The sequence below is a fragment of the Plecotus auritus genome, assembly GCF_963455305.1.
Source record: "Plecotus auritus genome assembly, chromosome: 9".
In the NCBI taxonomy this organism is placed as follows: domain Eukaryota; kingdom Metazoa; phylum Chordata; class Mammalia; order Chiroptera; family Vespertilionidae; genus Plecotus; species Plecotus auritus.
The window spans coordinates 73,876,771-73,901,686 of record NC_137783.1 but is presented as its reverse complement, the minus strand read 5'-3'; the positions used below and the strand labels follow the sequence as shown (position 1 = coordinate 73,901,686).

The 24,916-nt window shown below is 51.4% G+C and overlaps 1 protein-coding gene across 3 annotated transcripts in view; it reads left to right on the top strand.

Moving 5' to 3' along the window:
* Positions 1-24,916, top strand: part of ZBTB16 (zinc finger and BTB domain containing 16) — a 184,562-nt gene that overhangs the window by 121,292 nt on the left and 38,354 nt on the right. For all 3 annotated transcript variants that reach the window (XM_080641802.1, XM_080641803.1, XM_080641804.1), the window contains exon 4: positions 4,109-4,195. In XM_080641802.1, the coding sequence (XP_080497928.1) occupies positions 4,109-4,195 (87 nt within the window). The remainder of the gene's footprint in view (positions 1-4,108; positions 4,196-24,916) is intronic.

Genomic DNA, 24,916 nt, shown 5'->3' with positions numbered 1-24,916 from the left:
GAATGTAAGCTCCTTGCAGACAGGGATTTGCCTCTGAGTTCCTGACTGCAATTCCCCTTTGGCATAGATTTAATGGACCCCAAGACACATCGCCTGCTTATAGGGAGGATGTGGCCAGGAGTGGGCATCCCTGAGCTGTGCCTGGGAGTTCTCCCACTCCAGGAGGAGCCCCCGGCAGTGCTGTGGGGGTGAATGCTGCTGATGTGTCCATATGAACCCACTGTGTGGTACGGGCACCACCTCCTCCCTTCCCCCGGCACCCTCACAGTGAGGCTGTATCCGTGCACTAGTGGCTGAGTGATGTCACCGTGATGCATTTTTGGAATTGTCATGTGGTTCATACACACTTGAGTTGCTCTGAATGCAAACCTGACATTATACGGAAGGAGCAGCGAACAGCATGTGCACAGTAAACAGGCAGAGACTGTTATTGATTAACAGATGAGGCCTCTATTATTGATCAGAGCTTGCCGAGGACATTTATCACTTTTAATTTCAGGGATGCCAAATATTTCTGCCTCTGAGCCAGCCATTACAGAGACAATTTAAAGGTGCTGGCCTCCCTGGGAGAGGGGGTTACTGCCTCTCTCTGCTGGCCTGTGTGTCCTGGGACTGCCTGCCTGAGCTGTTGGGCTACTCTGGGGGGAGTTGGCGTTGGGGTGGGGTGTGCTGGGCTCGATGAATGGGAGCTGATGTCCAGGGCATCCATGTGTGAGGAAGGCTCTGACTGAGTGGCTGAGGACAGGAACTTGCACACACTCAGCTCAATTTTGTGACTCCAGCAAGACAGGCTTGGAGGGGGAGGGCTTGGAGGACGCCCAGCTGTGGTCAGGTTGAGCCAAGCCAGCGGCTGCCTCGGCAGTGAGTGCTGATGTGCTGCCTTCCTCTGCACTGTCTGGTGCACACATCCGGCCCTTGATGTCCTACCTGCCTCCTTCCCTTCTCTCGGTCATTAAAGCAGCCCAGACACCACATCCAGGGCTGTCTTCTAGGAAATCCTCTTACCTCATCCCTTTGAAGCGGAGCTCTGGCTTCCTGGGGCTTCCCGGCCCCACAGGGAGCCCTTTCTTTCTAGTCCCCACTTCCCTCTTCAGGCCCCTTCCCCTTCTCTAGGGAGCCATGAGAACTGATAGAACCAAAGAAAGAAATACAATTAAAATCAGATCCCTTACAGACCCACGGAAAAGCATCCTGGCTAACGATTTGGGGCTGGGGCAGCTTCTTTGAGAAGGGCTGGGGCAGCCCCGCCCCGGTCTTCCCGCTCTGGCCCGTCTCCTCTTTGAGGCTCACACTGCATCTCCAGGGTCAAAGTCTGCCACCTCTGTGACACAGGGTGGCTGGTGGACATCAGGCTTCCCGGCTTTCTTCAAAGCTCTGTAAGCCCCTCCTGGGTCCTGGGGCCCAGGGATGCCCTCCAGCTTGAAGGGAAAGCCAGAGGAGTCATGCTGTTCTCCCTGCCTCCTGCAGAACTCGCTCCGGCCACCTAGAACAGATGCAATGCTTGCTTTTAAAGCACTTAAGGAAAAGTTCCTTCATATCGTTCCTGGGGCACTTTATCACGTGCTCATTCTGTCAGTCAACTAATATCTACTGAGCACCTGCTGAAGGTCAGTGCCCTATAGGGCCTGACAGTCCAGATCTCCTCGGGCTCCTTATCCCCTTCCCTGGTGAGAACTGGTTTCTGGTGTTTAATTTAGGACTGATAGCACAACTTACATTCTGAGTTCTAGTCCTTAAGGGTGTGCTAATACTCCTGGTTTTAAACTTTTAAAGAGCAGTAGAACCATTTTTCCAAATAGAATTTTACACAGAACCTTGATATAGTCAAGGGGTAAGTTGGATTTTCACTTCTTTGATTTGAGAGAAGGCAGCCCAGAGCTCACCTCCCTACCTAGGAGGCATGTCTGCGGGTGGCACCAGGAGGCTGGAGGGCATGGGCTGCAGAGCAGAGGCTCTGACATCAGCTGCCAGCTTCGGCTCCACCTCTGCTGCTCCTGTGGGACCCGGGGCCAGCTGCTTAACCTGCCTGAGCTTGAGGTTCTCATCTGCTAAAGGGGGTAGTAATGGTATGCACTTTAGAAGGTTTTAGGATCAAATGAAATGGTATGTCCTAAGGACTTAGCATCCTGCAGTGTATGATAAAGTCTCGGGAAATCTGAGATGCTTTGAAAACGCACTGGATTGTTTCTGCTACAGCATTCTGCCTCTTATGAACCCTGATAGAAAACTGAAGCACAGGCATCCTTAAGGAGCTGCTAAGTCATGCCGAGGGGAGCAAAGGCAGCAGCAGGGGAGGGCAGAGCAGCAAGGGCGGGGTGCTCCGTGTGTGCTTTCTCCAGTTTTGAAAATAGAAAGGGCCTGGAATAGAAGAGGAGTGAGACCAGGCGTCACTCAAGCCCAGATACTCAGGGAGGGTTGAGTGGTGCACTTGGGCCAGTGAGGACAGCTCCCTGCGGAGGCCGGGAAGCCGAGGAGAGGAATTGAGAATCAGTGAGGGCCACTGGATCTTCTTGAGCAAGGAAGTGTGAGGAGTCACGTGACCTTCAAGGGGCCTGCATCTGCTGGTTGGCTCCAAGGGCAGCTGGTGGTGGTATGGCGGCCACTCTGAGTCTTGGGTGTCCTGGGCACGGCCCCACAAGGGCCTGGTTGGGACAGTGATGATGGACATGCAGAGGAAGAGAGGCATCTAGCAGACATTTGAAAGACAACTGCCAAGGCTCACACAGGTGCTCCCTGGATGAGATAACATCTGAGGACAATGAGCAAGTGGTAAAAAGTCCTGTTTAACTTTACATTGTGACACTTTTGCTTGGAGCCTTCTGAATAGTGGTTCCAAACAAGTTTACCAAATTGAATTGCACTGAATCGATGAGTTTCTTCCACAAGTATGTACAGTCATAGGTCCCCCTGGGGGTGGAGCAGATGCTGTGCTCCCTCCCTCAGGAGCCAGGTGTCCGGAGACAGAGAAGGGCCCACAGGCATTGGTAAAGGAGCATGTGCGGCTGGGAACTGAACCGTACGGGGTGAATCGGAGCAGAAAAAAGGGCTCCCTCCCCCAGACAGTGGGACAAGGGTAGGGAAGCTGATGGGTGAATGAGGAGTAGAGACTGTTGTACCGAGGGGCCAGGGCGAGGGGTGAGAATGTCAGAGACAGGGGTGCAGAGGGTGTGCAGGGACCTTGTGATGAGGAGGACACAGCTCCTCCCGCAGCTGGAGCAGCTCCTCACAGGGCTGGAGCCTGGAGAGCAGAGTGAGGAAGCAGAGATGAAGCAGGAAAGCAAAGCACACCAAGAAGCACTTTGTGCCCTGGCCGGTGCTCAGTGGTTAAAGCGCTGGCCCCAGCACCGAAAGGTCACTTGGTTTGATTCCCAGTCAGGGGCACGTGACTGGGTTGTGGCTTCGATCCTGGCCCCGGTCAGGGCACGGGCGGGAGGCAACCAATTGATGGGTCTCTCTCACATCAATGTTGCTCTCTCCCCTCCTCCTTCTTTGCTTTCCACTCTTTAAAAAAATCAAGGGGAAGGATGTCCCTGGGTGAAGATTAACAGACAAACAAACAAAAAAAAGAAGCACTTTGTGAGCTATCAGGAGGCTGTTGGACTTTACCCAGAAGACACTAGGGAGTCATTCCGGTTTTTAAGTGGTCAGCTGTAGGAGGTGGCTGGGGGAGCTGTGGGTTTAGTTTTGGACACACGGAGGTAGGGGTTTATCCAAGTAGAGGTATGTCAGTAATTCCCTTAAAGTATAATCTAGGGAGCAGAGCACGCATCACTCACTCCTTTCCATCCCGCACCTGGAGCAGCCCCCAAGTCTCTTCTTACCGGGGCATCTCATCGGGAGCTCGTCTCTGTTTGTCTTGGTCATTCTGATTTTGTTCCCTCTTCTCGCTGGGAGGGCCCTGGACAGGGCATTCGGAGTTCATGTGGGTGGTGGTTACATCTTGAAGGAGGGCTGAGCTGGGCTAGCTGCTGGGGCCTTGGATCCCCCCTGACACGTCACAGGTATTCACGCCCTGCCCCAGGTCCACCTGCACGGTTTGGGCCCAGGACCCTACCTCCTAATGGAATGTCATTCTTGGAAATTAGTAACCGCCTCCCCTTTCTTTCAGCGGGCGCCAAAGCCTTTGTCTGTGATCAGTGCGGTGCCCAGTTCTCGAAGGAGGATGCCCTGGAGACACACAGGCAGACACATACAGGTGAGTTGACTTCGATCCCCATTCTCCAGCTCCTCCACAGTGTGATAGCACATGGAGGTGAGGCATCTCGGCCACACCCACTTTCAGCAAGGTGATATCCAGTCATCTCCTGGGGACCAGTGGGGGTGGCTGGGCAGATGTGACTTTGCCCCCTAAGAGCATTGCCCTGGATTAAGCCCAAATCTCTGTCTCTAACAGGCCACTGAGCTCCGTCTTCTCAGAGACCTCTTGTACTCTCGTTAGGATCTTTGAAAGTCCGTGATGTTGTCTAAGCATCCCCTTCCACTGAAGGGTCAGGAAACCCTTTATCCCCTGTGACCAACTCTGACACCCTTGCGTGGCCCAGTGGCTGGTCCCCCATCTGCGAGGGTAGAGTCATGGTCTACGAGAAAGCAGTCTGCACACAGGGTGAACAAGCAACGGTATCACGTTATTGGACTTCAAAGCATTGATTTCACAGCATCAGCCTCATCTCATCTCTGTGACCAGCACTGTCCTTGTCATCGGTGTGCCTCCCGCTCACTGGACACTCCTGAGGTGCCAGGCACTGGTCTCAGTGTCCCTGACCTCACCTTGCCAGTCTCTCAGTAAACGTGTAAGGTCGGAGGCGACTCCCAGGTCAGAGATGAGGAAACTGAAGCTCAGAGGACAGAAGGTGACTTGCCTGAGTGAGTGAGGACTTGAGTTGTACAGCTTAGACCGCCTGGGATTAAACCCAGCTAATCTTTTAGCTCTGCCACTTTGTGTTTGCAGGACCATGGGAAAGTTACTTAAACTCCCTCAATTTTGGTTTCCTCACCTGTTAGAAAAGTGGAGTAATGATAGTCCCTGCCTCACAGCTTAGAGAGTTGTAGGGATTAAATAAGATGTTTCATTTGGGGTGCTTTGCAGAATGTTTGGCTCTTAGTAAGCATTCAATTCATAATAGTAGATGTATTTAATAAGTATGTGTTGTGTCCCTACAACATTCCTGGCACTGTTGGGCCATTTAGGGATAGTAACATAAGTGACAGGCAGCGCTTCTCATGGCACTCTGGCGAGCGTACAGGCAAATAGGTGTCTAATACCTTGCCACGTTATCATAAGTGCCAGTAAGAACACATAAAGCAGGATACGGGTAGAGAGCGATGGGGGGAAAGCGGTGTTTTAATCAAATGGTCAGGGAAGGCCTCTCTGAGAAGGTGGCATCTGAGCAGAGTCGTAAAGGGAGGGAGAGAGCTGCACAGAGCTTTCAAATGCTTGCAGACCGCAAGCTGATCAGAGACTTGTAGTTATAAAATATAAAGAACTCTTATGTCTCAGTAATAAAAATACAAATAACCAACATTAAAAATGGACTAAGGATCTGATAGACATTTCTCCAAAAATAGACAAATAGCACAGGGAGGGATGCTCGGCACCGTCAGCGTCAGAAAATATAGATCAAAATCTCAGAGAGGTCCTGCTTCCCAAGGGGCAGGAAGTGGCTATTACAAAAATACGACGGCGAGGAGGGTTGGCGAGGATGTGAAGTCAGAATCCCATGCTGCTGATGGGAGTGCGGAATGTTGCGGGCGCTTTGGGAAACAGTCTGTAGCTCCTTAAAAGGTTAAACACAGTCACGGTATGACAGGGCAGTGCCACTCCTAGGGATGCACCCAAGAGAAACAAACACACACAGCTACACAAGAACTTGATCACACATTTAAAGCAGCATTATTCATGGTCGTCAGAAGGTAGCACTAACCCAGTGTCTGACCACTGATGAATGGATGAACATATCATGGAATATTATTTGGCTACGAAACGCAATGCGGTACTGATACATTCCACAGCACAGGTGAACCTTAAAAACATCACGCTCTGTGAAAGAAGCCAGACACAAAGGCCACATGGTGTCCGATTTCATTTATGTGAAACACCCAGAAGAGGCAAGTCCATAGACAGAAAGGAAATGGGGGTTCCTTTTCAAGTGAAAATGTTCTAAAACTGTGATGGTTACACATCTCTGAATGTATTAGAAACTATTGAACTGCATACAGTCACTCTTAATACGGGTTGGAACTGCGTGTCCACTCACACACAGATCTTTTTCAGGAAATAGCTGTACTGTTTGTGCTCTGTGGTTGGGAGTCCGCGGATACGGAGGGCTGGCAGTATGCATTGATCTATGCCATTTTATATAGGGGACCTAAGGATCGTGGGTCCTGAGGGACAACTAAGTTTTGGGGAGTCAAAAGTTATACACGGATTTTCAACTGCAATGGAAGGTCAGCGCCCCTAATCCCCCATTGGTCAAAGGTTAGCTGTGCTTTAAAAGCATGAATTGTACATTGTTTGGTACATGAATTACATCTCGGTAATGCTGCATACACATGCATACCACACACACGTGCACACACATATATAGAGAAGGAGACAGTAGCTTACCACAGGGCTAGAATGGGAGGGTGGCATGACTCGATTTATGTGTCTGGGAGAGCGCCCTGGCCCCTGGGTCGATGGGGACCACAGGAGGGTTTCCGTTGTCAGCTGCTGTACAGCCGTTGATTGAAGCAACAGTGTCTTTTATCTTGGGCAGTTCTGTGGGTTGACTGTGGTCAGCCGGGCACTTTTCACCTGGGGTCTCGCGTGGGTGGGGTTGCAATCAGGGAGTGTCTGCCTGGGGTATTGTGCAGACTCGGCCAGCCTGGGTGTCCAGTGGCCTCCTCAGCCCCTCACAGGCTATTGGTGCTCCCCCATGTGCCCTCCAGAGCCGAGTAGCCTGGACTTCATGACAGCACCAGGCAGCCCTCCTAAAGCTGGGCGGGGACGCAGGATCGCTCCGCCTTGCTTTAGTGATTACAGCAGGCACAGGTCAGCCCAAGTTCCGGGCGGATGACGAGAGTCCCTTCTCAGAGGGATGGCAGGCAGACGGAGAGGAACCAATGGCAGTCGTCTCTGGACTCAGGGCTGAGCCACCATGGGGGCAGGGGGCGGACTGCAGTGGAAGAGGGGAGCCCAGTGAGCTGCTGCCATTACAGTTATTGTTGCAAGTACATCCTTGTCCTGCCTCCTCACCAGGTCTGCTCTCCTGAGTGGGCTGGTGCCATGGGCCTTGGCCTGTGGCAGTGGGAGGAGAGCCTTCTAGGCGGGCTAGTACTCCTGCCGGGCCTGCCTGGCTCCGGTGGAGACAGTGACTGGACCAGATGATTTTTGCTCAGGGTCCCAGAACTGCTTATCTTGAAAGCCAGAGGAGGACCCAGGTCTTCCCGGCCCAGCCAGTTTCTAGATCTCACGTCACTGAGGATCCCACTCTGGAAGTGCTCTGGGGCTGGGAGACTGCATGCGGGCCAGTGTGCCAGGTAGCGCATTCTGTCCATCAGGTTCATGTGCAGAGCAGGGAGCAAGCTGCCGCTCAGCCAGGCCTGGGGAAGAGGCACAGTCCCGCGGTGGGAGCAGAGGGGAATCTGTTCGCAAGCAGACCCCACACTTTCCGGCCTGGCACTCACTAGGGACATGACAGTGACCAACACAGACACCTCCCCCCCTCCCCCCAACAGCTTTCTTGAGATATAACTCACCGTACAGCTCACCTGTTTAAAGTGTACAGTTCAGTGGTTTTGGTATATTACTCTGTTAATTTTTAAGGCAGTGGTGAAACATCTGTAACATAAATTCGCCATTTTAACCGTTTTTAACTAATGACCCCAGCCTGTTTTCAGAGTTTGGGCTTTGCATTGTCTTTGAAAGTTAGCACGTGTCCTCCAACCAGTGACTTTCTAGGATTGATGACATAACAAGAACCTGAGAGAGGTCAGCCCTTTCCAGAAAAGGGTGATTTACTGTTTAAAGAGAGATGATTGGAAAGAGCCTGGATTTGGAGTCAGAAGCCTGGGATGGGGCTTTAACTCCGCTACCTGGTAGGTGAGTAACCTTGCCTTGTTGCTTGTCTTTCTGCCCTTCAAGTCCCCTCACCTGCGAAAGGAGTCTAGTGCGGATCCCTCCTGTGGCACAGGTAGGCCCAGCCCACTCAGCCTTGCTTTTGCTTCTCCTCCAAGCTGAGTACTTGGAGCTCGTGAAAGGGGAAACAGTTGAATCCCAATTAAGGACGAGAGACCAAGGTGGGTGCTTTGAGAAAGGCGCCCTCCCCGCCTGGGTGTGAGTGTGGGCACGCTCCCCCAGGGGAGAGGAGCGCCTCCTAGTGCCACCGGGCTGGGCTCTCCTGGGCAGAGGTGCAACAGCGGCCTTATCCTCAGCGGAGGGTTGGCACCCAGGCGGCTCTTCCTGGCACGTGGCAGAGCTCGCGTGTCACTTCTAGCGCCGTTTCCACGGAACCCACACGGCTTCAGACTTCTCTATAACCAGTCATTGGATGAACACAACTTAAAATCCGGTTATCATCTCTGTTCTCAAAAAGGGACCCCAGGACGGGGAGAGGCCTGATGGTGAGGAATGCTGGTAGGAGTGCTGGGGAAGCCAGCGGGTGCCCGGGCTGTGGAGAGCCAACAAGAGAGCAGGGAGAGCTCTGAAAAGGAGGAGGAATCGAGACCCCAGAGAGTAAAGTAATGGTAGTGCCACCTTATACTTCTGATACCTTAGTTTATAAAACTCTTTCCTGTAGTATACCCATTTAACAGATGAGAAAACGAAGGTCTAGAAGCCACCCACTAGGAGGTGGAGAGCTGGAACTTGACCCAACTCCAACTTAAGTGCTCTTCCACGACTCCTCAGCTGCCTGCACATTGATTTACTGTTTAAAGAGAGCATGTCAGAGACCATTTAGCTCATTGATCTCTGATCCGTTTGATTAAGAATCCTCAACATGCCCTAGCCGGTTTGGCTTAGTGGATACAGTGTCGTCAGCCTGCAGCCCGAAGGGTCCTGGGTTTGATTCTCGTCAAGGGCACATACCTCGGTTGTAGGCTCCTCCCTGGCCCGGGCCTTGGTTGGGGTGTGTGCAGGAGGCAACCAATCAATGTTTCTCTCACATCGATGTTTCTCTCTGTCTTTCCCTCCCTCTTCCACTCTCTCTAAAAAAATCAATGAAAAATATCCTGGGGTGAGGATTCAAAAAAAAAATAAAAAAGAATCTTCAGCACCCTGATGCCCAAGTCCCCCTCCTGAGAGGATACAATTTCCCTGAAACAGACTGGGTCTGGAGTTCCCTGCCTAAGGCCGCTGTGGGGGAATTCACAGAGCTAGCGTAGCATTGTGTCAGATGGGTGATGGTGGGCCGTATAGGTATTCTTGACACTGGAAAGTGAACTTAGTAAAAAGTATTTCCTTTTACATTTTAGCCAAAAGACTGTCATCTTTTGACCCTTTTGTTGTTGTTGTTAATTCTCACCCAAGGATATTTTTTTCCATTGATATTTAGAGAGAGTGGAAGGGAGAGGGAGAGACAGAGAGAAACATATCAACTGGTTGCATCCCGCAGGCGGCCCCAGAGATTGAGCCTGCAACCAGGGTATGTGCCCTTGATCAGAATTGAACCCAGGACCCTTCAGTCTGAGGGCCGACACTCTATCCACTGAGCCAAACCGGCCAGGGCCAACATCTGACCCTTTTGATGCCACTTAGCCTGGATATCTGTCATGGTGTGTGTGACCCCACCTGTCCCCTCCCTCCAAGATCTTGGTGAGCTCAAGCTGGGGCCCTGGGAGGCCACACTGTGGTTGGGCTGGGCTCAGGCTTTGTTGCCACACTTCAGTTTTCTGTTTTGGTACAGGGAAGACATTGAGGAGATAAACAGAGATCACTTTACACCTTTTATATTATGACAAATACATATTGCAAAACACTGCTGCTTCCAAAATGTTTGGGTGGCAGAGCAGTGAGGAATTAGCAGCTACGCCGCTCCCGAGATGCTTGTACTTCATTCACACATCAGAACTTTTTTACACTTTCCAGCAAAATAAAAAGTGAGAAAGCACACACACACACACACACACACACACACACACACACACACACGCCCAGCGCACCACTTAGATTCTATATCAGGAAGGTCTTAAATTAGGAAGGAGTTCTTTAAGTGCAGATAAACTGATAAATAGCATTAATGGTTTAATTTATACTCCAGGTTTGAAATTTGACACATGGACACTATCTTGGCTCAGGAAACACAAGTGGGTTTGTGCCAGAGGTTTTAATGACCGATCAGTAATATAAATTGCTGCATCACTGCACAGAAATAGCTTCCCCATGTCATTTGATCTGGAAACTTCTCTGGCCAGGCAGCAGTTAATAAATTTAAAAATAATTACCCTCTTTATTCAAAGTCAAACTAATGAGGAGTGGTTTTTACAAATCATAACGTTGTCTGGGCCACTGTATATCCCCATGGGGGACTTGAACAGACCTGGAGGCAGCAGATGGACTGGGTGGCATGAATTAGAGGGCAGCTGAGTGAACGTGAGGGGCTGGAGCAGTCTTCAGCATGCCCTGTGGAGTGGGGGAGGGGGGTCAGCGAGGAGGCCTTGGGGGTGACCTGTAGGAGCCTTCAACTCTTTTAATCCATTATGTAGGGGACTCAGAGCGTCCACCCTTCCTGTGACCTGAACGTGGGGAGATGGGCCAGTGCTGGTGGTAGGCTGGGCCAGCGCCCATGGAGGAAGAGAGGCAGGTGTGCACATGGCTCCTGGGGGACAATGGACCTGCCCAAAGGAAGGGAGTGGATTGGATGGTCTCTAGAGCGCTTTGATCCCAGACAAGTTTGGACCCTAACAGAGCAGAGCAGGTTTGTCTTGCAGGCTTCAGGGAAGAGGGACCCAGGAGCTGATGTCAGAGTGTGAAGTTCAGATTTTCTGTGCATGGTGACACCCGAACTTGGGAGCTTGTACTTCATTTAGGCAAATGCTAGCCCCATCACTTTCTTGGTGTATGATCTTGGGGAGGTTGCTTAACTTCTCTAAGCCCTGGTTTCCTCTTCGTCGTGTGGGCAATGATGGCGTCTGTCCTTAAGGCATATTGTGAGGATTAACTTGATAATTCAGTGTAGGCCTGGTGCAGAGTAAACACTGGTGTGGTGGTATCATCATCATGCTTCATTGGCGGCCGTGGAGGGCACCCGTTCCCCACCACCAGACGGGAGCAGTGAAGGGCCAGGTTGGTGGCAATGGTGGTGGAGGAACAGGATCGGTGGGATCTCCCAGGATTTCTGACTTGTCCTCTGACTGGGCCATGTCCCCTGTGCCCACAGACCTAACAGCCACCGGGCCCATCCACGTGCAGTTGGGAGAGGTGAGGGCAGAATGAAGTTCTTCTACATGTTGAACAACCTCACAGAGCAGATTCTTATTTTAAGGCTCTGGTGCATGGAATGCCCAGGGGGACCATCCCTTACCAATACCCAAACAGATGACATAGACACCCAGGTCAGACACGCTGCAGAGCTGGGATCAGCACAGCACTGAGGAGGTGTCTGCTCCCCGGAAGAACATCTCACAGGAGGCCTCCTCGGTTGGTGCCCTGGAAGGCTCACGCATCCTGTGTCTCTACTGGTGCCCTGGCCCCTGTCTATGACCGTCAGGAACCTGGGTATTCGGGAGCTTCTGCCTTCTGTATTCAGGGCCCTCCTAGTGCCCAGGTAAGGAGAAGAGGAAAAGAGGCAGATGGCTAAAGTCACCGTAGGTTAAGAGTTCTGGGGCTAGGAATCTTCAGGGAAGCCTTGGAGTCCCTGGACACTGGGTTGAACTGGATCTCTAGACTTGCCCCAAAGCAGTTCCACTCTTTCCTCCAGCCCCTCACTTGCTCCATTGGCCCGCAGTTAGTGACCTGGATTTGCTGCCGATCAGAGTACTCTATGCAGCTGGTTCATTTCATTATTTCTCATTCACTTCCCAAGTTTCAAAGTACCTACTATGTGAAGGGCCTTGGTAAACCCAGTACCTAATGGTGAACAAAGCTGCCTTTCTGAGGGTTACAATGCGGTGAGAGAAATGAATGTGCAGGGTGAACCTGCCTTGGGAACAGATAGTGCATAGCTGTACTCTCATGGACACTAAGGAGTTACGATTTATTAAGGCCTCACGGCAGCCCTAAAACATAGACACTCTTTTCTCCCTATTCTTCACTACAGAAAACACGCCTGGACATGTTAAGGAAGGCCAGCCCAGGAGGGAGCTAGAAAGTGGGCCTCGGGCTCTTGCACCCCAGAGCCCGTGTTATCCCTCCCCATGGGGTGTGAGCGTTGAACCTAATGTGCAGACCAGGGGGTCAACTCTGCCCGGCCAACAGCCTAGGGAACCAGGGCTCAGAAGCCCATATTTGCAAAAGGGGTCAGTTAAGAACAAACAAGCCAAGCAAGAGTTGGGACCCATGAGTTCTCCCAGTCCAAGATTCTCTCCACCCTGACTACAAAGTAAGGGCTTTCTTTTACTGGCCTAGAAAAGGTTGCTGAGTTCCCACAATCCTGTGTCACACAGGAAGCCATTCAGGCAGATGCAAATGTTGAGATGCTGGTTCTCCCCTCTCTATGTTGGCTGCAAGAGGGTCCTGCAGACCAGAAACAGCTAACACACCTGGCGAGGGCCAGCAGCTATGCTGTGTGATCTGCTGCCCCTCGGGCAGGGAGCAGGGGCTGGAGGGAGCTCTGCCCAGGGCCCTCACGCTTCCCCTGCGAGGGAGGCTAGGAGGCACCTTACTGCAGCATTGGAAGGAGGAGGCGGCGAGGCACACACTCCATAGCTGTGTGACCACCCCGTGGAAGGTGCAGAGCTGCACCCCACTCTGGTATGCTACCTGCTTACCCCTCTCTCTCTCCTGACATGTTAACAATGCTTCAGAAAAGCTTCGGGGTCAGTCTCTGGCTCCGAACTCCAGAGTGGAACGTGAAGTCCTTGTCTGGAGGACTTTCTGTGGCAGGTGAGCGTGGGAGGTGTGGCAGGAGCAACAGGCAGGGAGGGGACCTAAAGGGTAGCAGTAGCATTCCTTCCCTCGGGGTGGCTGCCAGCTTTGCTCCTCTCCTGCCCAGGCTCTGTAATGAGGGGCAGCCCTGGCACTGAGCGACTGCTTCAGGTTGGCTGGCCCCGGTCCCACAGCAGTAGGAAAACCAGCAACTGTTCCGGCCTCTCCTCCCAAGGTCATCCTCCTGGTGCCTGGTCCCAGAAAAGCTGGGGAAGGGAGAGGGGCCAGCTGATGAGAAACAAGTTAATCTACTTAAAACTTTACATGGAGAAAAAGGCAGGGCGGGCTTCCCCTGCCCGTGCCAGAGGGCAAGGTCATCCATAGACACGTGGGCTCCATGCAGGTCGGCGTGACCTCCTCATTGAAAACATAATAGCATTTGACTTTTCTAAATATCAAGGGTGATTTGTATAGCGTTTCATGTGGTGTGCCAAGAAATTGAACCTGAGAAAGCCGGAGCTCGGGGGCGGCCGCGGGACGTCAGAGGCGCTTTGGGAGGGAGAGTCGTGTGCTGCCAACAGTGTGCGCCATAGACCCAGTCTTGACCTCGTTTGATGCTGTTACCATAAAGGTATGCTTCATGCCTAATATAGACTTTTATTTCCCAGCACAGGGTGCTCGGCTCTGCTGAGCTGCTTGCTGTGGGGTAGGGCAGGACAGCCCAGCTGTCACCTGCTGGCCCAGACAAGACCTTCTTCTCTGCTGTTCACCCTAGTGGCTCCCGGGCCCTTCTAGCCACCTTCTGGATGTGTCCCTAGTGCTGTTGTTAAGTGAATAAACTATTTTTAGGGCAATTTTAAGTTTGCTCCTGTATGGGAAACTAAAACTGAGCAGAAGGTGCCGAGTCCTCAGGCCTCCGCCCCACTCCTGCCCAGCCTCCCCGCCATCAGCATCCTCCCCCGAGGAGCACATCACCACCCCTCAAAGTCAATAGTTTACATTATGGTTTCGTCTTGTACCCGCCATAGTTGCATCCTACAGAATAGCTTGGCTGTCCTAAAAACCCTCCTTGCTCTGTTCACACCCCAGTGGTTTTTATGTGACGCGTCACTGCTTTGGGCATTGGTGATTCGCTGATCTTGAGGTTTGAGGAGGAAAACTGGCCCCAGGTGGGTTTGGTTAAGAAAAGGTTGTAACGCATGCACTCGTAGAAACGAGTGTCTGCTTTGTGCCAGACGTGTGCTGGGCGGTCAGAGGTCCAGCAGCCACACCCTCACCAACACCCTTCGCAGCGGAAATGGCACGAGCATTGTCGTGGGGACAGCGCGGCGTTTGGAAACAATGATGAAGTAGGAGAAAGAGGAGAACCGAGTTCTTACCCTGGCCCTGTCACAGGCCTGCTTTATGATGTGGGACAAAATCCTTTGTTTTTCTGCCTCTCAACTGTTGGGTGTAGGAATTAGGGGGAAGTGCTGTTTGGGGGTTTTGCAGTTCGAAGCACAGCCTGAGATTCTGACCTTGTATGATGGTCTGCAGTTTTCTCAGCCTTGGTTTTCACATTTATAAAACATGTTAACAATATGTGCTGTCATAAGGACTGAGTTAAATAACGTGTGGACAGAGCTCAGCCCGTGGCTGGGAGGCAGCGCACCTGCCTTCAGTGCAGCTGCTCGGTCATTACTTTTAATGTCTCAGTCTCTGTCCCTCCTCAACTGTCTACAATCTCTGTCCCTCCTCAACAGGTAAGTAAGTGCTTCATTGTATTTAGAAGCTTTTTCAGTAAAAATTGAAGTGCACACTGTGTGTGACGAAGGGACTAAAGATGATCTTTTGCCTTTTATTTTTTATATATTTTTATTGACTTCAGAGAGGAAGGGGGAGAGAAACATCAATGATGAGAGAGAATCATGGATCGGCTGCCTCCTGCGCACCCCCTATTGGGAATTGAGCCCCCAACCCGGGCACATGCCCTGACCGGGAATCGAACTGTGACCTCCTGGTTCCTAGGTTGACACTCAACCACTGAGCCACGCCAGCTGGGCTGTCTTTTGCCTTTTAAACCTATTCTAGAATTTGAGGGGAATGACAGAATGTGACCTGAGGACTGTTGCTTGGGGGTGGGACTGTGCCTAGACTTCTGCCTGTTGGAGACGGTCTGAGGCAGCCGTTGTCGCTACACCTCCCAGGGCGGGTCACTACCTGGCTGGCAGGAATGGGGCTCAGAGAGGCTTAACGTCTCGTTCCACGGAAGGACTGGGATCCCGGTTTGGGGACAGTGGTAAGTCCAGTGGGACTTTCTGGGCACCCAGTGTCCTCACTGTCCAGAGCTGCTCCTTCCCTCGCAGCATTGTCCTCGCTCCAGCTCCCGCCTGTCCTCAGGCCCAACGCCAGCCCACTCAGCTCTCCGCGCCCCCCATGCCCACTCACCCCTCCATGCCCACTCAGCCCTCCGCGCCCACTCAGCCCTCTGCACCCACTCAGCTCTCCGTGCCCACACCGGCCCCACAGCTCTCCTGTCTCCATTCTCTGCTGCCTTCCAGCTCCTGCCCCTTCCTCCCCGCTGCCCCCCTTCTCCCTCGAGACACCACTGCTGCCCCGTGACAGAAAGGAGTTAATAAAAACCAATGTGTAACCGAAACTTGAAAACCCATAAATCGCCTTGTTTTTTCTAGGATGTTGGTAGCATTTTGATTTAATAGTTGGACAAACACAAGGGCCTATTTTATTCAGAGTTTACAGGCCTCAAGGCTGTTATTCCTCCAAATTTAATGGCATTGAAATTGCAGGGTTTGCTATAATTTGCCTATCGCTTTCTGCTCCGCCATTGATGTTTATTGTCGGCGGGATGGAATCTCGCTCCCACTCACTTAGATAACATGTCTGTTAAACATTTAGATAATTGTACCATCATTAACTTGTCACATCATTTTAGAGACTCAAAACAGAAGCAGGGTAAGTAGAGGTACCAGAGTGGTGGAGGTGGCGGGAGGAGGCAGGGGAGGAGGAGGGGAACCCCTCCTGAGTTAAACCACAGGAGGTGAGGGTTGCTTTCACTCTTGGCGTTGCACGGGGGCGTCTGAGTTAAGGTGTGCGCTGCAGAGCTGTGCCAGCCCCGGGGCCCGCGTGGCAGGTGCTCTGAAACCCTTGGTGGTCCTCTCATTCCCAGAGTTGGCCTTCAGGTACCAAAGACCAATTTTCTAGCTTCCCTTAGGGATGCTGAGTACAGCATGATATGTAATTACAACACATGGAGAACAGCCCACATGTCCAAAGGTAAGGAATCTGTTGATTATGGTACCTGAGTTAGAAAGATGTCCATGGTGTTTGGGTGATAAAAGCTGGTTAGAGAAAATGGTTATATAGTGTGATCCCATTTAATATGAAATATGGAGCCTTCCTGTAAGATTATGGAAGGCTCTATCTATTAACAGTGATTATCTTTAGAGAATGGAATTACAGAGCAAAGAGGGTTTTACTTTGCTTTATCTACTTCTGAATAATAATTATTAGTATTGCCCTGGCCAGTTTTGCTCAGTGGTTAGACCAGGGGTGGGCAAACTTTTTGACTCGAGGGCCACAATGGGTTCTTAAACTGGACCGGAGGGCCGGAACAAAAGCATGGATGGAGTGTTTGTGTGAACTAATATAAATTCAAAGTAAAGGAGCGGAGGGGAGAGCAAGAGAACTCTCCGCTCTTTTGGCTCCGCGGGCTGGATAGAACAGCCGAACGGGCTGGATCCGGCCCGCGGGCCGTAGTTTGCCCACGGCTGGGTTAGACTGTCAGCCCACGGATCAAAGGGTCTCAGGCTTGATTCCTGATCAAGGCCACGTACCTCAGTTGTAGGTTCTCCAGCCCTTGTGGGAGGCAACTAATCAATGTTTCTCTCTCACATGGATGCTTCTCTTTCTCCCTCTCCTCCCTCCCTTTCATTCTCTCTAGAAATCAATGGAAAAAATACCCTCCGGTGGGATTAAAAAAAAAATCACCAAAAAATAATAATAGTTATTTATTTTTATTTATTATACAATCATTAGTTACAGGCATATATCATTTATATAAATTTAAAAAGTAACTTCACACTATAAATAAGAAAAATATCACCCTTGAGTCTCATTTTTTCCATGGAGAAGGACTTCTTAAAACAAAAGGCTACAAGTGCAACTAGAGAGATCCAGCACATTAATATCTCAGTTACACTGGCAGGTGCCTCAGTTTCCCACTGTGAGGACAGGTAAATGCCAGAGGGAGAACTCAGTACCCTGGGAATGGGCCCATGCCAGCACTCCCAGGTCCCAGCAGCTGTCCCAGCTCACCGAGGGCCTGGCAGAGGGAGTGGGTAGCAGAGGCTGTCCTTACACCTCAGTGAGGACAGGTCACACCTGGATGGGTGACAGGCTCGGGATAAATAGCAGTGAGCTCCCACTCCTCAGAATGGGGAATTCTGGGAGCAGCTAAATGTCATGGAGCTTGACATCTAAAACGACCCCCCAGAAATTCTGTGGTGTATGTCCCCTGGCCCCATGTGGGTGGCAGGTGTGGCTGCGGGCTGTCTGTCTGGCTGTGAACACCATGCTCTCTCCTGCGTCCCAGGGCCTGTTCTGTGACTTGGACAAAGAGAACTCACTAATTGCTTCTCATGGCTGGTGCACACCAGGGACACACAGGAACGGGAAAATGCGCAAGTCCAGGAGCAAGGCGTACCGTTTCCATGATTGTACTGTAAATAATGCAGGTGTTTGGGTCTGTAAGGGGCAACAAGGTGAATATTTTATAGACTGTAAGCTAAATATGCTTATATTTAGAAAAGCAGCTTAAATATTTCATATGCTGCAGCTCAGATTCCTGCTTAGTGGATGAACAGGAGACTGGTGAGGCCCGTGGGGGAAGGTGGGGATGCGGTAGAGCCCAGGTAGAGGGGCAGAGGAGTGGAAAACTTTGCAGTAGAATAATACTTTGCAGTAAAAGTATGTGTATGAGATTGGGGTGCAACAAAGACAGGCAACTCTCAGTTACTGGGAACCCACGTAGTTGGAAGTCTCAGATTTTTTAAAGCATTGTTAAATACCCTGTATTTTTCTTTAATGTGAGACACAAATGACAACCTAATAACAAGATTTTATTTTTAAAAAGCAACTTCCAACCCAAGGGAATTGAGACCATATTTCCACATAAAAACTTATACCTGAGTGTTCATAGGTTCATAATAGACAAAAAAAAAAAAAAGAAACTATTCAAATGTCCATCAACTGATGAGCAGATAAACAAATGTGTTCTATCCACACAATGGAATATTATGCTAGGCTAATATGCAAATTGACCGAACTGCGGAATGACCAGTCCCTATGACACGCACTGACCACAGGGGGAGCGCTGCTCAGCCGAAAGTTGGGCTCACGGCTGGCGAGCGCAGCGGCAGTAGCTGGAGCCTTGCCTGCCTCCACGGCAGCACTAAGGACCCCTCAAGGGATGTCCACCTGCCAGCTTAGGCCCGCTCCCCGCAGGTGGACATCCCCTGAGGGGTCCCGGACTGTGAGAGAGTGCAGGCCTGGCTGAGGGGACCCTCCCTCCCCCCCAGTGCTCAAATGTCGTGCACCGGGCCTCTAGTTCAGCCATAAAAAGGAGCTCAGTACCGATACATGTTACAACATGATGAATGTTGAAACCAACATGGAAGAAGCTGAGCACAGAAGGCTACGTACCGTGTGATTCCATGTGTATGAGATGTTCAGAGTAGGCAAACCTCTAGAGATTAAGCACATTAGTAGTCACTAGGGTGGAGGGGAGGGGAGAATGGAGAGTGACAACTGGAATTAGATAGTGTTGCTGGTGTTTGTACAACTTGGTGAGTACATTCAAAGCCATTGAACCATATACTTAAAAAGGTGGATTTTATGATTAGTGAATTATATTTCAACTAAAATGAAGAAACAGATTCAGGTATTTGTTGGATTTCACAGCCTCAGCACGAGCCTGACCCTAACCCTAACGCTGCTGCACCACAGGCCTTTCTGAACGGGGGCGGTTTGTATACCGGTGGGCGACCTTCCAGCCAGTGTGAGGCCTTTGGAACCAGTCTGTCCTCGCAGGCAGCAAGAAGTAGGGTGGCTCAGGTACCCCAGTCCTCCATTTTTCAGAACTGGGAAGAAGGAGAGAATCGGGTCAGGACCATCGATGGGAGAAGGATGTGCCTCCGACGTCCGCAAAGCCAGGGGGCAGGGAGCTGCCTTCCGTGTAGGTCTCAGAGAAAAGCCAGCCTTCCTCACGCGTGGTGGAGCGCTCTGGCCAAAGGCAGGATGGGACAGCCTGAGCCAGTTTTAAGAAAAGAATCACTCAGCCAAGTAACATGTGTTTAGTGTAGAGAACGTAGAAAATATATGCAAACAAAAGAAATGTGTCCCCTGAAGTCTCACCATCTTTTTCAGTTTTTTCGTAAACAATACTCAGGTGATCGCTGTTTCGTAATCTGTTCCTCGAGTGCCAGCAAACCTGTGTCTTGCTGGTGTATTTTCGTGGTTTCCTAGCAGTCTCCCCAGCCCCGTTCACCTTTTTCTGTAGGCCTGGAGTGCTGGCTTGAGTGCTGGGACGCCCCTTTGCCCTCCATGCTTTTTTTGGGGGGGTTGGGTGGGTTGGGCCAGGCCTCATGTCTGAAGGACCTTCCAGGGACTGCAGGCAGGAGCGGAAACTGACAGAGGCAGAAGGATACCACCTCTTCTTATCTGCCACTGCTCTGCTCTGTCCACAAGACAACCTGAGCTGGCCAGGCGCACTAGAGGCAGCGTTCACTCGGCCATTCTAGGCAAGCTGGAGGTGCTGGGAATGTCCCCGGTCCTCCCATTCCATCTTCACAGAAGCTGTTCCCCTTTGGTTTTCTAGCCTTGCAAATGGCCACTCGCCTGGGCAGGACCTGGGCAGGTAATTTCATCTCCTCTGCTAAGTTAAGGAATGGCAGTGCGCCCATCGATGTCTTTGCCAAGTTAAAACCCAGAGTTAAGTACCAAGTTAAGCATCTACATATGTTAAGTGTCCCAGGCTCAACCAGGGGAGCTCTCCTGCAGGACACCTCAACAGGTGTCAGGAAAGGGCTTTTCTTTCCGAATTTCCTTCTCTGAACAGTCGGAAAAGTAACTTAACGGAGGGTTGCAGGTTTGGGTCAGACGCAATGTTCCCTGCTCCCCACTAGGAGAAGATCCATTTCAGATTGGAAATGGCTTTGTCTCTAAGTGCCCATTGTCAGATGGGATGCTCATTCCCCTCAACCAAACAAATATAACATGTTCCAGCCCCGGCTCGAATTTTCTATTACTGTTTCACAGGACTCCAGAGAGTTTTAAGATAGCAATTTGATTAAGCTTATGGGGAAGATCCCATCAGATAACATTCTTTTTCTGCAGGTAGAGATAATGTGTTGGAGTATTAAGTATGTTTTAAAGGTAATTATCTTTTCCATATTCATTTTAGTTACAGGAATTGAAAAGGGGGAGACTTTGCATCTGAAAGCTGCCCCCTGGGCCCTGGAGTCACTGGGACGTCTCTCCTCTGGGAAGCACACTTGAGGTTTTTGACAAATGAATGAGTGCCAAGTGTTTTTCTATTTTGAAATGGCTCCGGCTCTGGCTCCAGAGAGGTGGCTCCAGAAGGCGGGGTCTGGGCCTGACTTCAGCAGGCCCCCTAGCTTGCATTCTCGTTCTGGAATGCTTTTGGGCTCCCATTTTATGCTCCTGCATGCCAAGAGGGGGCCTGGTGCTACTCAGAGGACTTGCCTAATCCACCTTCCAAAAGTAGAGCCTGGAAGGATCATGTCCATATACCAGGCCCAGGTTGGGAAAAACTAAATCATGGTCTAGGGCTAGGCTTCTAACATGGGGAGGCTCCTAGACTTCACAGCTAGAGCAGAGGGCACAGGGAGGGTGACCCTGAGCCTCAGTGAGGTCCAGGGACTTTTCCAGAGTCACATGGCACGTTCGAGAGACACACTGTGCACTGGATCCCAGGAGTCTTGGTCTTGGACCACCCCGCCTATCCCCCAGACAATAATCCTCATCTTTCCTGGAAATCTCCAGAGTAGGAGATGCTGTCCCTTGTGGTCTCCTTGGCAACCCGTTAGTCAGGGTCTGCCCCCAGGGAGAGCCGCCAGGGCCCAGAGCGAGCCCAGTGCTGACACTCTCAACCGCCTCAGACTTCCTCTGTCTACCAGCCGTGCTGTTCTGAGCACTCTAAAATATTTCAAAATAGGAAAATCAGACCCAAATCCTGCCTTCAGACTGCTAACCAATGCTAGGGAGGAAAACACAAATGTACCTAAAAAGATAATTAATGCTGCAGGGCAGCCAAACATGGCGTGCGCTGGGGGTTAGTGTAGTGTGTGTAGTGGGACACGTCCCTTTGTCAACCTGAGATCCTTCCTTCTGCCGCCCGAAACCCCTGGTTCCACGTTTGCCCACCTGGCATCTCTGCCGATCACCTAAGCACCTGCCATTGGATGGCTGCAGCCTTGGTCTGAAGGCAGCTGACTCTGGAAAGGACCCCAGATGACAGGTTTATTTGACATTTAAGACCCCAGGCTGTGGCGTGCAATGCCCATCGTCTCCAATTCCCACTTCATTCCCACCAGACTGAGGTGGCATAGGGGGGTGGATGCCGACTCAGTGGGCCCAGGCAGGGTGAGTGCTTGGCCTCGTGCCCTAGATTCTAGGTACAGATGTCGTTGGCATCTTATGTGCCCACCCAATGTTGCCTCTCCTATGCGTATCCTTCAAAATACCCTCACTGTCTTATCCCAGCTGCACATTGAAATCATTTGGGGAAGCTTTGAAAAAACAACCAAGGGCTCCCACTCCAAACCTGTTAAGTCAGAATCTGGCCTTAGGTGAGAGGTGGTGTTTCACAGCTCCCAGGAGATCCCAGGGCATCTGGCCAAGGTGAGAACTTCCGGATGGGGGAGATCGGAGGCCACTGTGGCCTCGAAAGTGTGTCACAATCAGAGTTGGGCCTTACCTCTGTCGTCCCCTACAGTGTGTTCATAAAGAGCCATGTACAATTTCCCATTCTCTGCTATTATTATCTGTTGTCTCCTCCATGTCTTCCCTACCCCACACTCTCACATGTCTGGTCTGCCTGCCCTATTCGTAGCTCAGATGTTTCCATGACGGACTGATGTTTGCACTCCCTCCCCTCGATTCATGTTGAACCCTAATCTCCAATGGGATGGATTTGCAGGGGTGGGGCCTTTAGACAGATGGAGATGAGGTCATGGCGGGGGAGCCCCCTCAGTGGATTAGTGCTCTTATATGAAGAGGAAGAGCCTAAAGCGCGCTCTCTCCGCCATGCGAGGCACAGCCGGAACGTGGTTGTCTGTAAGCCAGGAGGAGAGCCTCACCGAGAACCCAACCATGCTGGCCCCCAGATCTCAGACTTCCAACCCCCAGAACTGGGAGAGAGAAAGGCCTGTTGGTTAAGCCACCATCATGGTGTTTGTTACAGCAGCTGGAGCAGAGCAAGACCGTGTCCTTCTCTGTCACACTCTTCCCCCAACTAAGCAGCGAAAGGGTTTCCTCCTTTGGTCTCCTGCACGGGGCCATCTTGCTGCTCCATGACTTGGGGTCTAGAGCATTGGTCCCTGAGCCCTTGTGCTGTGTTAGAATAAGTAGTCACTCAGTAAATACCTATTGTGTGTTTAACCAAAAGCAGTAAAGGGAGCTTCCTGGTTGGAAGCCAGAAAGTGGAATCTGTTCTCGTCTGAATTCCAAGTTTTGCTCTTTACTGGCCAGCTGTGTGGTCCTGGACAACTCGCTCAACATTTGCAAGGTTCACATTCCTTGTCTGAAGCATTAGAGCACCACACTTTATCTATAGACCCCAAAGGTGGGTGTGAGGCCAGAATGATCTTGGACAGAAGTAACACCTTTGCAAGGTGTAAAGTACAATTCACATTGAAGGTGTTGTTATAATTGTGATGTCTCTTTCTACCCTCGGGGTTGTGACTTCAGGATGCCCTACTATGCCAGTGTCCCCAGCCTGTGCCCTCTGCACCGCCTCCCATCCCTGCCCTCTCAGGCCCTCCCCTTCTCTGGCTTCCCCTGTTGCACCTGCCGTGCTCTCCTGCACGTACAAGGATTGCTATATGAAAGCATTATAGCATATTTTTAATTACAGAGAAAATAAACAGGAAAGCAGGCTGGTCCATTCAGTAGTTAACTATTCAGTCACCCGAGGGGCAGAAGTTTGGAGGAGCAGTATCCTAGGATGTTTGACTAAATGTGGTCGGAGTAGGACAGTGAGACAGACTCCACCTGCAAGCCATTCCACCTCCATAACCTCTAGTATGGAGAAGGTTTCAGAAGGAAGAGATTCCCTAGATGATCACTCTTTCCTCATTCATCAGCGAGGATTAGAGCACCCACCGAGGGCATCGGTGCCAGCATCCAAAATAGCCTGCCCCACCCCCGGGCTTGGAAGAGGGCTGTGACAGAGGCGTGCCCTGGTAGCATGCAGGGAGGCAGGTACCCAGCCCTGATGGGGGCAGTGGGCAGGAAGACTTGGAGGCCAAAGGGGAGGCTCAAACAGAACTTTCTTCTCACCTTTGTCTCTCCTGCTTTGGGGTGCACTTATTTTGTGGGGGTGGTGAATGCTTTGCTCCATGCGTCTTGTAGAAGGAACCTTTGTGTGTTACTAATCCCCTTCCTTTCTTGGGTTCCTGTTTCTGGGCTAGTGGTGCCTGGCTTTGTGGAGGGAGGGAGGGAGGGAGGGAGGATATAAAAGGGCAAGACAGGAGACTCCGGTGCTTGGACTCAGAGCCTCCACATTCCAGAGACCCCCCAGGGGCCCCTCTCCCTGGACCCTTCAGCTCCAGAAGGCCATTGTGCGCCATCCTGGCCTCTGACCCCAGGGCTCTGGGAAGCAGCAGGTTGTTGACACTTGGACAATCATTTCTTGCAAGGCAACTGCCTCCCTCTCTGGCTTGGGGTAGTGACTGTTCCCCCAGCCAGGAGGGGAGGGGGGTGGTGAGGGAGGAGGGAAATTAGCTCTGGGCCAGAGTGGGAGGACAGGAGGGGGCTCCTTAGTCTCGGCCCCCCAGGCAGCTTCCCCAGTGTTCTCCACAGTTCACTCCTCTCACCTGTCAGCTCAGAGAAGTGCACCCTCCCCAGGGGTCAGCTTGGGGAAGATGAGTTCAGGGGCACATTTCTGGCCCGGAGTTCCTCCCAGCTTGGGGAGGGTCTCATGTTCTCCTGGGAGCCTGTGTGTCTCCAGGGAGGATGCCTGTCTCTTGTCTCCTGCAGCCACAGGAGCAGAGATGATCGCCAGCCCTGGCACTGCTACTTGTTAGGGGCAAGACTTCGGGCAGGCCACTTGCCCTGTGAGACATTCAGTCCCCTTTGGCAGAATGGGGTTAAAAACCTACATTGACCTCATGGGACCACAGTAAACTCTTGAATGGCTGTGAACGCCAGCCCTTTGCACGGTGGTGCACACGTATGGCTTGTTTCTCCCAGAGCCGAGACTGTGTCTTGTGTGTGAGCCCACCATTTCTGAGTGTGGGCTTGCCAAGCATTCTCTTCTCCGTTCTTTTTCCTAATGCATTTCAGGAAGCATTATTCAGAAGAGGGTGAGAGGTGATGGAGGGACTCTTACATTTTTAAAGTGCCACTTGGCATTCCTTTTGCCTTGGCCCTAATAATAAATAACTCGAACTGCACGACCTGGAACTGGGATGTTTGGTCCAGATGAACCGAGTGTGTGTCTCCACAGCCAGGAGTCCCCGGTCGCGGACCTGGTCGGTACCATTTCCCCAGCAATACGCAAAAGCCCTCTTGCTAAGCTACAGAAAGTCTACCTGGTGTTTTAATTCTGGAAGAAGCGGATTAGTATGGCCACATTTAACCTTTGACCCCAACACAAAAGCATTATCAAAATTA